Raw genomic sequence first — 13,808 nt, forward strand, 5'->3', positions numbered from 1 at the left:
AACTGGGACATACTGCTTCCTTATAACATGGCACCTTGAACTTTGACCCTCTTGCTCAAATATCTGCTGTGCAAAGGATTGTGGGTCAGAATAGTCAGGAAAGCATGCTGGCTTGCATGCTGCAAAATGTGACCGAATATAGAACACAAACTGTAATTCCTGCAGCAAACACCCCCAAGGTGGAAACAACACGACCACTGTCAACAACAACCTGCAGGAAAGTCAAAATATCCTCAAGAGAGCAGGAAGGTGGAGCGAGGCCCTTCATCTTGCATCAGTCAACCACAAACAAGTCAAGTAAGCCTCTTACAGGGGGGGTTATGTGCATTGTGATAGTCTAGACCAGACCTGGGCATTGTACGGCCCGCGGGCCGGATCCGGGCGGGAGGTCATTGGGAAATTAGGAATAAAACGTAAATAAGTGTACATCATGCACAGAATAGAGCTGCATTGATTTTATTTTGAAGGCGACTTTTGTTGTTTTTTTTCTTCTCAATTTAAGTACGTTAGTGAATGTGTGTGAGCAGCAGCGTCACTGCAATGTGTTGGCGAACTGAGTTTACGGGAGATGTGAGTTAGCTGTTAGCCCTCAAAAATGCCAGCCTGTGTTAAAAAAAGAAAGACTGACACAGAGTGTAGAGTTTTTAACAAAACATGGACTTTAAAGTATTTCTTTACTGAAGTCAAAGGTAAAGCCGTGTGCTTAGTTTGTGGAGAACAAGTCGCAGTGTTTAAGCATTACAATTTGAATCGTCATTACGAGAGGAAACACGCGGAGAAATACGAAAGATTGACGGATGCAGAGCGGGAACGGACGTCTGAGGCTTTGCTAGCTAAGCTGCAAAAGCAACAAGGCCTTTTTACACATCCAGCTTCACACATCAGGGATGCAGCCGCCAAGACCAGCTTTGTGATATCCCACAAAATTGACTCCAAGTGCACCGTATTTTTCGCCTTGGCTCTGGACGAGAGCTGCGATGTCCGCGACACAGCCCAGTTACTCATCTTTGTATGAGATTACAGAGGAGCTGGCAGCAATGCAGTCAATGAAAGGGACGACGACGGGGAGTGATTTGTTCACGGAGGTAGATGCATGCTTCCACAAGCTGGGACTGAAATGGGACAAACTGGCACGTGTCACAACTGATGGTTGTCCAAATCTGACGGGGAGAAATGTCGGACTTTTAAAGCGGATGCAAGATAAAGTGACTGAAATAAACCCAGAACTGAAATGTGTATTTTTGCATTGCATTAAACATCAGAATGTGCTCAAACTTAACCACGTTATTGATGTTGTAACTAAAATAGTTAACGTCATCAGGGCAAGAGCATTGAATCACAGACAGTTTGTTGCACTCTTGGAGGAGCATGAGACTGAACACAGTGACATAGGCTAACACACAGCTGGCAGGTGGCTCAGCCTGGGCAAAGTGCTTCAAAGAGTTAAGAGTTCGGGACCTGAGAGCAGAGATTCAAGAGTTTTGTGAGAAGAAAGGCGAGGACATCCCAGAGCTCTCTGATGTAAACTGGATGAGAGATTTTGCATTTGCTGTTGATGTGACTGCACTAATGAATGATCTGAATACCAAACTGCAAGGCAAGGGCCTCTTTGCACATCACATGTGCAGCCTGGTGAAGGCTTCCATGACAAAGTTGCAGTTTCTTTCAAGCCAGATGCAGGTAACACTCTCACCCACATGCACACCCTGAAAGAAGCCACACCATCAGTTGAACATCTCCACAGGTATCATCCATGTTAGGGCCACTGCATGGTGAGTTTTCAAGACTTCAAAACAGTTGAGAGTGAAATGCACATGATTTCTTCTCCCTTCACGTGCAGTGTGGATAATGCTCCCATAATTATGCAAAAACATGATCCCCGTCAGTGTTCTACTATTATATATGGATATTACAAATGTATATGTGGTTTGGATTATTCCTGCTGCAGATGTTTAAGGTGGAGCTCATTTTAACTCCTTTATACTCTGTTGTTCAGTTTGGGTAGTTAGGAAAGGTTTGACAAATTATAATGTGCAAAGTAACTAGTTGCTAAAGCTGGCAGACAAATGTAGTGGAGTAAAAAGTACAATATTTCCCTCTGAGATGTAGTGGAGTGGAAGTACAAAGTTGAATAAAATAGAAATACTCAAGTAAAGTACCTTGAATTTGTACATAAGTATAGTACTTAAGAAAATATACTTAGTTACATTCCACCACTGATCATAACATTTACTCTTACCACTCACAGCTCATCAAAACCATACAATGTACTGCTTTTTATAAAGAGGTGGAATAATATTGAGCAGGATTGAGTTCAGTCTATTCGTCCGGCCCTCCACAACAGTCCCTGTTTCTCATGTGGCCCCTTGGGAAAAATAATTGCCCACCCCTGGTCTAGACAATAGGGGGTGGTAGACCCAGGTCGCTCAATATCATCCCTGAAACCTCCAGACCATGAGGTGTTGCCCCAGAATCGGGCATGAGAGGATGGAGTCCTCTGCTTGATGCAGAGCCATGGGCAGGTCTGGTAACCGCTCGTGATGCAAGGTGCAGGAACCACCTGGTGCCCGGACTCTCCAGAGCTACCAGTAACATGGACAGGTGCTGCTTACCAGTAACATGGACAGGTGCTGCTTTGAATCCTGTTGAAGTGTCCACTCCCAACGGGGGCCATTGGGTGTTTTCTCTATTTGTGAATAAGAGAGTAAAGGTGATGATCTGTCCACATCAGAACAGACACTGCTGCCCTGTGAAGGGCCGGGGATCTGACAACCTCCTGTCTGTTGAGGTTCACCTCCACAGTGGTGTTGTCCAACCTCAACATGACGCGCTTCCCCCTCATTTGTGGAGCGAAATGGTTCAGAACCTTCTCGACAGCAACAAGCTGCAGCAGGTTGATGTGATGGGAGGAGTCCAGCCATGTGCCTCCCACCCTGGCTTCTTGATGGTCCCGCCCTGCAGGGTGCTTTACAACAAAACATGAACAAGGATACCGTTTAAGTTAACTATAACTAAAGGCCAAGTTAGAAGGACGGGTCTAATATTATAATATATACATATATATATATATATAAATAATAGTAATCACAAATACACAACATATTATTTTAAAAGATATTTGTCACAAATTGGGTTTCAGTGTTAATTTCAGGTTAAATTTTCCTGAAATCTTAAGCTTCAAAGTTCACAAAATATCAGTAAATATATATTTTATAAATAACATAATCAAAATGAAACACAAATGTTTGAGATAGAAAGGTATTTTGTTTCATTTCACTGGAGTCTCATATTGTTATACGGTGTTTATTTTATTTCAGAAGCAGGCAGAGTGAACAAAACAAACTTCCTTAATAATATGAGGAACTCTGATACTATAGGACCCCAGAATGACTGCAGCTTTTAGAAAAGATCACTTGATCAAGGTCGAGGTCAGACCACTGTTGACCTCAAAAGCTAAGGGTCATAGATCTTTTTTTAGTACCAAACTTGGTTGAACAGTAAATATAATCATAGTTGGATTATGAGACAATCGGCACCTAAAATACCTCACCACCTCTCCTTCATAGGAGCAAGACACAACGACTTTAGTTTAGCCTCCTTTTGTAGCTTTTATCTCTTTCTAGTCACTTTCAGTCTCTTATACAGTTGTTTTGAGTCTATTTGTAGTTGTTTTGTGTAACTTTCACTGGTTCAGGCAGACTTGGATCAAAAAGCCTCACAATGAGACAGTTGAAGGAAAGTTCAGTTTACTTATCAGGTCCGGTGAGATCAAAACAGGGAGATCAGTCACTCAGGATACCAAATCTGAAAAGGTTCAGGTAGAAAATCCAAAGTCCAAGAAGTAGACAAGCAGGGTCAGAACAGGCAGATCAGATAACACGGACTAGGAAACACTGGAGAGTTTGACAGAAACATACAAGTCAATATGGCAAGGACAGAGTGAAAGTAGACTTGTAACAATACTGAGGGACTAATGAGAGGATGAGCTGCAGGTGAGGAGACGGTCGGTATAATACAATAAGTGCTGAGTGGAAGGCTCAGGGTAGTACTTCTTGAAGAGGTGAGTTTTCAGCCTGCGCCGAAAGATTGGCAGCGACTCTGCTGTCCTGACGTCAGTGGGGAGTTCATTCCACCACTGAGGGGCCAGGACAGAAAACAGCCGTGACCGGGTCGATCGGCCGCAGGGACCTCTGAGCGACGGGGCAACCAATCGCCCCGAGGCAGCAGAGCGAAGTGGTCGGGCGGGGGTGTAGGGCTTGACCATGGCCTGGAGATAGGAAGGAGCTGTTCCTTTCACTGCCCTGTAGGCTGCACCAGAGTCTTAAGCTGGATGTGAGCTCTTACAGGGAGCCAAAGTAGTGTTGGGGGCCTTAATCTCTCTTGTTTTGACATGTTTTGCTCGAAAATTCTTGAAATAAGTGAACGTGCTTTGGAATCAAGCATTGCTATGTCATTTCATTGGCCAGAACTTGTCTCTTATTGTATCAAGAACATTTCTAGTAGCCTTGCATTACATCCCTTTTTTTCTGAGTTTATTCCTCAAATATTATTCTCAGATGTTATATTACAATTATTTTATATAACATCCGGTTTCAACTTAATGAAAACAGGTTTAATCATTTAAAATCAGATGAACTAAATATACACGAACAGCTATTGAAACAGCTCATATTGTGCATTACACTGATAACAGTACCTTGAGTGCAAAGCATATTCACATAACACTCCAACATTTGACAAGTGAAATAAAATGTTACATGAAGCTCAACACCTACAAATACACTAGCTGCAGATTGCAGAAACATGAATACGCGCATGACGGGATGGTTATAGTCAAAATCAATGTAATTAACACAATGACAAGAACAAACTCACAAGAACCAGTCACATATATAATATGACAACAAAGCAACAAATCAATCCAGCAAACCTGCGGCGCTAAAACACGTATATTCCACCGCACACTGAAGAGCACGGGCCATTCAAAAAGTATTCACATCAGAGGGAACAATATTAACCATATCATAAAAATGACACCATAGACAAATGAACTCAGTAGTAACGCTACTGCAGATGTAAAACAACAAAAGCAGTTCACTTATCAAAGCTGCTGTTCACTATTTAAATACAAAGTCCATCCTCCTTCCTTTGATTACAAAGAGTTTAATACCGCGGTTGTACAGAACATCAGTGCGGTTCAGTTCTAGCCAGAGGTCGTCTTGCGAACGTGTTCGTTGAGTTGTAGATGCACTCGGGTTGAAAAGGTTTTCAAAAGCACCGTAGCTTGTAAGTGTCCTGCCGTGCTATGGTGTCGTGTTGCTGCCTTGGTTAGCCACCTCAGGTGAGCAAATCCAGCGGAGCTCCAAACACCAAGACGCTCAGTCGCAAATAAAACGCATTCATAGCCATAAAATGTGCAACGCTTCTCCGACGCTGTCAGCCAGAAATACCGTTCGTAGTTGCTGGACTGAAAGTGGCGCACAAATCCTTTTCCTGGCTGGGTTAGGGCTGATCTCCAGCTTTTCTTGAAATGTCCTTCTCAAGAAATCCGTTTCTCCTCCTCCTTCAGCCATTGAGTGTTAAAAAAACAAAGCTCGGTAAATAAAAGAATCGACACCAAGCAAAACGCTGAAAATGTCATGTCAATGTCATAACTTCTTACATATCTTTCAACTTGAACTCTTACTACTACTAACTTCTGCTAGCTGCTTCATGTATAAAAGCAACAAAAGGATGAAACATCCAAGGGGGGTGAATACTTATGCAAGGCACTGTACATGTACATCAGAAAGAGGAGAGTCAGGACTACAGTTGTCTTCCCTAACACGTCTTGTTCTGCTGCGCCCTCAGGTGGTGGAGGTCTGCTACGACGTCCTGAAGGAGCGTATCTTCTCCAAATAATGAGGGAAACAAGGGAAGGTGACCTTTGTTGACTGATTGAAATGTCATTAATACAATAAATGACTTAAGCAGGATTTCCTCTTTGCTCTATTTCTCTAAGATATCCAGTTTATCCTACAACGTTCGGCCTGTTGTGACAGTCAACAACGACAGTATATGGAACATATTTCACTGGGGATGTAACAATATACGGTGACTCAATACATCATACTGAGCAGCTGAAAAGCGGATCACAATGTGGACACATTTTCTTTATTTGAATAATAAAAGAGAGAAAAGTGTCTGGTTTGGGACTACTTTTCTCTCCAACGTTTCTGTGACACTTAAATTGAGGTGTGATGAGGTTTAAAAAGCCCTTTAACCTTTTGTTTCTGTATTCTGAACTTGTTCGACTGGTAATATGTTGATAATATCTGAGCCTTTGGTTTTCTTTAGTGAAGCCTGGTTCACCCACACAGCTGCTTCCACTTGTGGCCTAATTAGAGCTCTTGTCAGGACTGTGTGGATGTGAACAGACCGAGATCTATTAACACCTTCTGACTCTCCTGTTCTCTAACTTCTGTTAAGCTGCTGCAGCTCACAGCTTTATGATTTATTAGTCATTGATTATATGAGTTGTTTGTTCAAATTAATAATATTCTAACATTTCTTTTCAGGGAATTCAGAAAGAGGAAATATAAGATTATTTGATATTTACACAATATTTAACAACTATTTGAACCTTTTTTTTTTTAACAAACTATGAGATTCTAACAATTCAGGTTAATTCAGGCTAACTCAGGTTATAGAGCTCCTCTTTAAACCATCCATCTGCTGAGTCCATATTTTCGGTTGGTTCCTTCTGTCAAGTTAAGGCAAAAAGGTAGCAGGAGATGGACCCAAACACAGAGACACGGGGAGCAGAAGGATGAAGAAATGGTGATTTTAATAAAGAAAATGTCACACACATGTATACTACATGTGTATATAACCTCCAACACACACTCAGTCACAGTTTATTTCTTTCTTTAAGATTCAAATCGAATTAAATCTAACGACTGAATGCGTCAGTTTATTTCCTTGTTTAATTTAATTAAAGATTATAATTTGTTTGAATCTTTAGTCCAAACTTGTTCAGTTGTTCAGGACTCTGAGACTTGATGTGCAGGGAGAGGACGCCCCCTGCTGGATGAACAACACCACAGTCTGTGTCCCAAATCCATCATTCTACACACAATGTACTAAATACTGATCATATAGTGAACAAACAATCACCTTTATCATGTTAGAGTCACTGTTATTAACACGTATTGTTGGAAAGTCACAGAGCTCAGTTAAAGTTCATCAGACACAACTTTTATTTACTACATTTTATTATACACATATACACCTACACACATACATATGCACACACACACACACATATACACACACAGAGACACACACTCGCTCATTTAATGAATTCCAAAAAGGTGATTGTTGGCTGCAATGTTTTTCTGATGGAATATTTTATTTTATTTTATGTGTGTGTGTGTGTGTGTGTGTGTGTGTGTGTGTATATATACAGTATATATATAAAAAAAGTCTAATGATTACTTTAATATTATGATGAAGGTCTTCATCACCAAGAGAAGAACATTTATCTGGATGCACCATGTTCAGCAGGTACTTTGTGACTTCTGGAGAAATCAAGAGATTGTTGATGAAATATCACTGCAAAGTAGCACATTGTTAGTAGAAGAAGAAAAGACTCATGGACACTTTCAGTTTAAAATAAGGAGAATATTTTATTTCAGTTCATTTATAGTATTGCTAATAACACATCTATGTTCAGTTAGAGATCAGAGAGGGTTGTAATATAGTGAGACTTGCTCTCTCCGGGGAATCCAAGGAATACATGATGTTCTGTTTGGACACATAAGATGTACGACCTTCAAGAATCAGAGTAAGGTTGTTGAAGTTACATCACTCTGTTCAGAGTATTGTTTCATCAACCTCTAGCATACTGGAGAGAGAACACTACAAACACCACCCTGAGGATAAACTCCTAATCACATTCTCTAACTCACATCAGCTGTGTGTGATCCTGTACACACTGAACTATCTGGTGAGCAGAGAGAAGGTTTCTCTAGCAGGAGGAGACTCTCCCTCCTACAGAGAACACAGAGACACTGAGGAACCAGACCTGGACCAGAACAAGAACCCAAAGCCAGGATAAAGAGGTTCAGTGAATGTGGTGTTGAAGGTGTGGAGGTGGATCAGTGTGTCAGAGGAGACTCTGTAGAAGGACAGAGAGCCAGCAGGACAGTCCACATACACTGCTACTCTACCAGAGGAGGAGGAGGAGGAGGAGGAGGAGGAGGAGGTGGTGATGTATGTTCTTGCCTTATTGTGATAGACAGAGTAACCACCATCAGAGCACTCCAGACTCCAGGACTGATCATTCCCTCCAAACAAACAGTCTTCACTGTCTCCTCTCCTTCTGATTCCTCTGTAACTCACTGATACAGAAACTCTTTCTCTCCACTCGACCTCCCAGTAACAGCGACCAGTCAGACCAGTTCTACACAGCAGCTGAGGCCAGACATCAAACCTGTCTGGATGATCAGGATATGACTGATCCTCCTTCACACGTGTCACCTTCCTGTTGTTGTCAGACAGTTTGAGTTCTCTGTTCACTGTGTTTGTGTCGAGTGTGAGTTCACAGGAATCTGATGGAGAGAACAAGACACAATACAGCTGCAGTTATCTATCATCTGTTTGATGATGACATCAGAGATGTGAATGAATGATGTCACAGTTTGAAGATGCTTTGTTTTCATGAATCAAAGTCAAAGCACACTTACACTTCCTCAGACCTGGTCTGAACCATCGGACTCCAGCAGGCTCCACCCTGAAAGGAGGAGGGGGGTCAGAGCAGCATGAAACATGGACATTACATCGCTCTCACACACAGAGCTTTGTTATTCATGTTCACATGGAGCACTTATTATTAATCAGCTCATACTCTTTTACTTCACTGGAGCTTCTTCTGATTGGCCGATGACGACAGCTCATTATGTTCACTTATTCATGATATATTATTATCAGTATTATATTGACAATCATCCATTTCACACTCAGTTTCCTCTACCAGTCAGTCAGTAAATCAAATGTTTAAACCTGCATCAATTGATTTCTTTATCCACTTGTGGTTCAGTGAAAACAAGCTGTAAACACAACATCTGACATATTATCAGCTTATAAAGTAGTTGTGTCGGTTCTGGGTCGTGGTCGCACGTGCGTGAGTCGCACTGCATGGGCGGAGTCAGTTTGTTAATAGAACCTCTACAAGTTCAAACCAACGGATGTACGACCTTTAAACTAGTGAACAAGTAGCTGATTACCTGTGAAATCTCTGACATCTAAACCAAAGTCAAGTCTCCCTTCAGTCGCTCATGGACGCAATCAGCCAGTGTAAACCAGACTTAATATCACGGCTTGATGCTTCTACTGAAACCATTAATACGGTGGTGATATTAATTATGATCTTTTATATACAGTATATATAATATAAGAGGTAAACACCAAATCACTGCAGTACAACAAAGAGTCAGCTGCAACGAAGACGACATTGAGGACTTAAAAACCTGCATCAGTCACATTGAAAAAGAAAACAGTGAGCTGAAACAGAAGGCGGACTCAATGGAGAATTACAGCAGGTAATGGAGAGAGCTCACTCAGCCCCACACAGATGTATGTGGAAGGTGTCAGCAGCATGTAGCCACCTATGTGCATTTAATGTGGCTCTGTCCAGAAATTCATACATTTTGGGTTAAAATTGGTAACCAAATATCCTCCATAACACAGTGTCCTATTGCGCTCAATCCTGTACAATGCATCCTAGGCCTAGACGCTGCCTCACCAGTATTGAACAGCTATAAGAGAATTCTTAGTCTTCTATCATTCTGTGCACGGTTATCAATCTTACAGTATTGGCTAGACGGCGCACAACCATCTGTTTCAAGTTGGCTTTATGATGTTCTACAACTACTCCCATTGGAGAGGCTCACACATGTTCTCCAAGGAGACATAAATGGGTTCTTCTCTGTTTGGAACCCTGTTATGTATTTTATTGGAGAGGACTATGCCGAAACCATACGAATAGATTTTGCAACGTGGGATCCAAGTGAGCTGGTGAAGGGAAAAGTCCACAATATTTAATGTTATTTAATTGTTGTGACAGGTATAATATGGACGATGATGATCTACAACTGTGCTGTTTTCTCAGATAAAAAAAAAAATAACATGGTTTGTTGCTGAGTTTGACTGTCTGTATAGTTAGCCGCAATTAATATTTAATTGTTATTGCAGGGTCAATATGGAGGGTGATGATTTATGTTTGTTTTGGTTTCTTGTGTCTCGATTTTTTTTTTGTGTCTGAGTCTGATTGTTTGTATAGTTAGCAGGTATGTTATGTTATGTGCTGTTCTTTTTGGGGGTAACGTGGTGTGGACTGACAATAAAATGATTGAAAGAAAGTTGTGTCTAACATGATATCAACAGCTGCTTCCACATCCAGCAGTTACACATCAACATGATGATTCATCAGGACTCTTTGTGCTTCTGTCACCTGATGAATGGAAGTCCAATATTCTCTCTCTTTTAGCTCTGTTTTTGGTCTCCACCACCTCCTGAGAGAAACATCTGTCTCTTTAGCTGCTAAATGCTCCACTATGTTCACCAGCTAGTCTCTAACTGAGTCTGTCTGCTGTTTGCTGCTGAGCAGGTAGTGAACAGTGGCTTCATCACAGCTTGTTGGATGAAAACAGCTGCTGCTGGAAACACTGAGACTGAACCAAACAGGAAATGTGCTGCAGAACCAAAACTAGGAGCTAAAAGAGGCTGAAAAGCTCTGCAGAGCTGCAGAGACAGAGACAATTCTCTGTAGGTTCATCACCACCATACGACTCTTCACCGTTACACAGAGTCAGCTGATCTTTTGTCAATATAGAAGTATTGATTGTTGGATGTTTTGGTCTGACTGTTGTCTCTCAGAAGTAAAGGAGAAAGTAGCCTGAAATCACTACAGCGCCACAAACCCTCTAATGAAGGAGGTCGGGTGGATGGTTGGATGTACAAAGTGTCTGACTTTGATACTGCTGTTCACATCCCGTCTCATAGCAACAGTCAACACTGGTTTCTATTATCTGTAATCTGTGGGTGAAAACATTACAGTTCAAGTCCGTCTGCAGCCACAGAGCACTGCCTGTGTCCCCCTATAACTTTGGTCCAGTCCTAAATTTGTTGTTTTGGTTTCTTATGTCTCGATTTTTTTTGTGTCTATGAAGCTGAGCATCGACATCAAAAATCAACCACATCAGGCAACACACACTGGTGGCAGATGACGAGCATCAAAACATCCAACTATTGTTTGACACGAAAGAAAGAGAGAGAAAGAGAACTGTCTCTCTCTTTCTTTCTCTTTTTATTGTGAATGTAAACGGTTTCAAACACCACCATTGTTATTTAATCCACTATGGATCACATTTTTCTATTCTCCAAGGTTCTTACAATAGAGTGGAAACACAAACAGCAATTCACAAAAATGACTTGTGGACCCTAGTTTAGTCTCTGAGATTAGTTCCTCTGGTTCCATAGTTCTGGTTAATTTCCTGGTGAAAAAGGGGTTCATGAAATCTGAAATGCTGATGAACAAATTCGAAGATTCAGAAAGAGAGAGGCTGTTTACACTGCATGGAGCTGATAGTTTAGAGACATTTAAATCATTGAAGACAAAATAACTTGATCTGACCTGAGAGTTCCCAGTGTCCAGTGTGGACTCTTCAGTCCAGCAGACAGCAACTTCACTCCTGAATCCTGCAGGTCGTTGTTACTCAGGTCCAGCTCTCTCAGACTAGAGGACTGAGAGCTGAGAACTGAGGAAAGATCTTCACAGCTTCTCTCTGAGAGGTGACAGTCACTCAGTCTGAAGAGACAACAATCAACAAGAAGAAAAATAACATTTGTGTTAAAAAGAAATCCTCTTTGATAATGAGTCTGGACTAAAGTACAATCAGAAAGAACAAAGCTAATTTGTTCAGTGAAAGTGGATAAAATTCTTACTGTTCTACTCTAAACACGATAAAAGATTCAGTTAATTGTTCTCTACTGTAGTACTATCAATATCAGGATGAGGGTTAGATATTTAATGTTTTTCATTTGTGTTAAATACAAAGTTAGGCTTTTCTGTCGCCTTCAAGACTCATTTGAGAGAGAGAGAGAGAAAGAGAAAAAGAGAAAAAGAGAAATTCATGTTCATATTCTGATTTCATGTCGGTTACGTTCTAAAGAAGAAATAAACAACAATCAAACTACCTGAGAGTTTCCAGTTCACAGTGTGGACTATCCAGTCCAGCAGACAGCAGATTCACTCCTGAATCCTGCAGGTCGTTGTTACTCAGGTCCAGCTCTCTCAGACTAGAGGACTGGGAGCTGAGAACTGAGGAAAGATCTTCACAGCTTCTCTCTGAGAGGTTACAGTCATTCAGTCTGAAGAGACAACAATCAACAAGAAGAAAAATAACATTTGTGTTAAAAATAAATCCTCTTTGATAATGAGTCTGGACTAAAGTACAATCAGAAAGAACAAAGATAATTTCTTCAGTGAAAGTGGATAAAACTCTTGCTGTTCTACTCTAAACACGATAACAGATTCAGTTCATTGTTCTCTACTGTAGTACTATCAAGATCAGGATGAGGGTTAGATATTTAATGTTTTTCATTCATGTTAAATACAAAGTTAGGCTTTTCTGTCGCCTTCAAGACTCATTTGAGAGAGAGAGAGAGAGAACAAAGTGAAGGAAAATGAGAAATTAAACTTCATATTCTGATTTCATGTGAGTTACGTTCTAAAGTAGAAATAAATAACCATCAAACTCTCAGCAGATCGTCACTGTAGAGTCAGACATTTAAGTTTTCAGTCTCTTTTCCACCTCTGCTTTTCTCCTTTTCATTCATTAATTATATCAAACATAATATCACAAAGCATAAAGAAGAGGAACAACAGGATGGCCCTGTGATGTTTTACTGTGAATGAAAACTGGGTTTCAAACTCTGTCAGCGTTTTTTAATCCACTGTGGATCAAATTGATCTGTTCTACAAGATTTAGATTAGATTAGATTAGATTAGATAGGTACTTCATTAATCTCGCAAGGGGAATTTTTTTTTGTTGCTACAGCAGCATTTATAGGTACAGGTAAAGAAAAGCAATACAAATAACATTTTTAAAAAGTACACAATATATTCAATAAAATAGAATAATATTAAATTAATTAACTGAACAATAGTGCAAAGATTTAGCAAACAAACAAACAACAACAACAGTATAACGGTGAAACAGTGTTAAAGTTGTGTGATTGATTTGGCCAGAGGTGATTTATTGTAAAGTTCTTATGATGTGATGGAAACACAAACGGAAATTCAAAAGAGGACTTTTGGACCCTAGTTTAGGCTCTGAGATTATTTCCCCTGGTTCCATAGTTCTGGTTAATTTCCTGGTGAAAAAGGGGTTCTTGAAATCTGAAATCCTGATGAACAAATTCAAAGATTGAGAAAGAGAGAGGCTGTTTACAAAGCATGGATCTGATAGTTCAGAGAAACATTTAAATCATTTCAAACAAAATAACTTGATCTTACCTGAGAGTTTCCAGTTCACAGTGTGGACTCTCTAGTCCAGCAAAGAGCAACTTCACTCCTGAATCCTGCAGGTCGTTGTGACTCAGGTCCAGCTCTCTCAGACTAGAGGACGGGGAGCTGAGAACTGAGGACAGAGCTTCACAGCTTCTCTCTGAGAGGTTACAGCCACTCAATCTGAAGAGACAATGATGAAGAAAAAATGAGCAAGAAGTAGAAAAGATAGCAGCATATTTAAGTTATGATATATGAA

General features: G+C 40.6%; 1 protein-coding gene and 1 pseudogene across 1 annotated transcript in view; one reads left to right on the plus strand and one right to left on the minus strand.

Annotated features, from left to right (window-relative positions):
* The window catches only part of LOC142932587 (uncharacterized), a 66,648-nt gene that overhangs the window by 14,324 nt on the left and 38,516 nt on the right, over nucleotides 1–13,808 (minus strand). The window contains exons 9-11 of the mRNA XM_076076506.1: nucleotides 13,559–13,732; nucleotides 12,238–12,411; nucleotides 11,675–11,848 (exon numbers count right to left, since the gene is read on the minus strand). Coding sequence (XP_075932621.1) covers nucleotides 11,675–11,848; nucleotides 12,238–12,411; nucleotides 13,559–13,732 — 522 coding nt within the window. The remainder of the gene's footprint in view (nucleotides 1–11,674; nucleotides 11,849–12,237; nucleotides 12,412–13,558; nucleotides 13,733–13,808) is intronic.
* On the plus strand, nucleotides 978–5,901 carry LOC142933107 (general transcription factor II-I repeat domain-containing protein 2A-like; annotated as a pseudogene).

This window comes from Anarhichas minor, unplaced genomic scaffold, assembly GCF_050575085.1.
Source record: "Anarhichas minor isolate MPS153535 unplaced genomic scaffold, ASM5057508v1 ptg000058l, whole genome shotgun sequence".
NCBI lineage: Eukaryota > Metazoa > Chordata > Actinopteri > Perciformes > Anarhichadidae > Anarhichas > Anarhichas minor.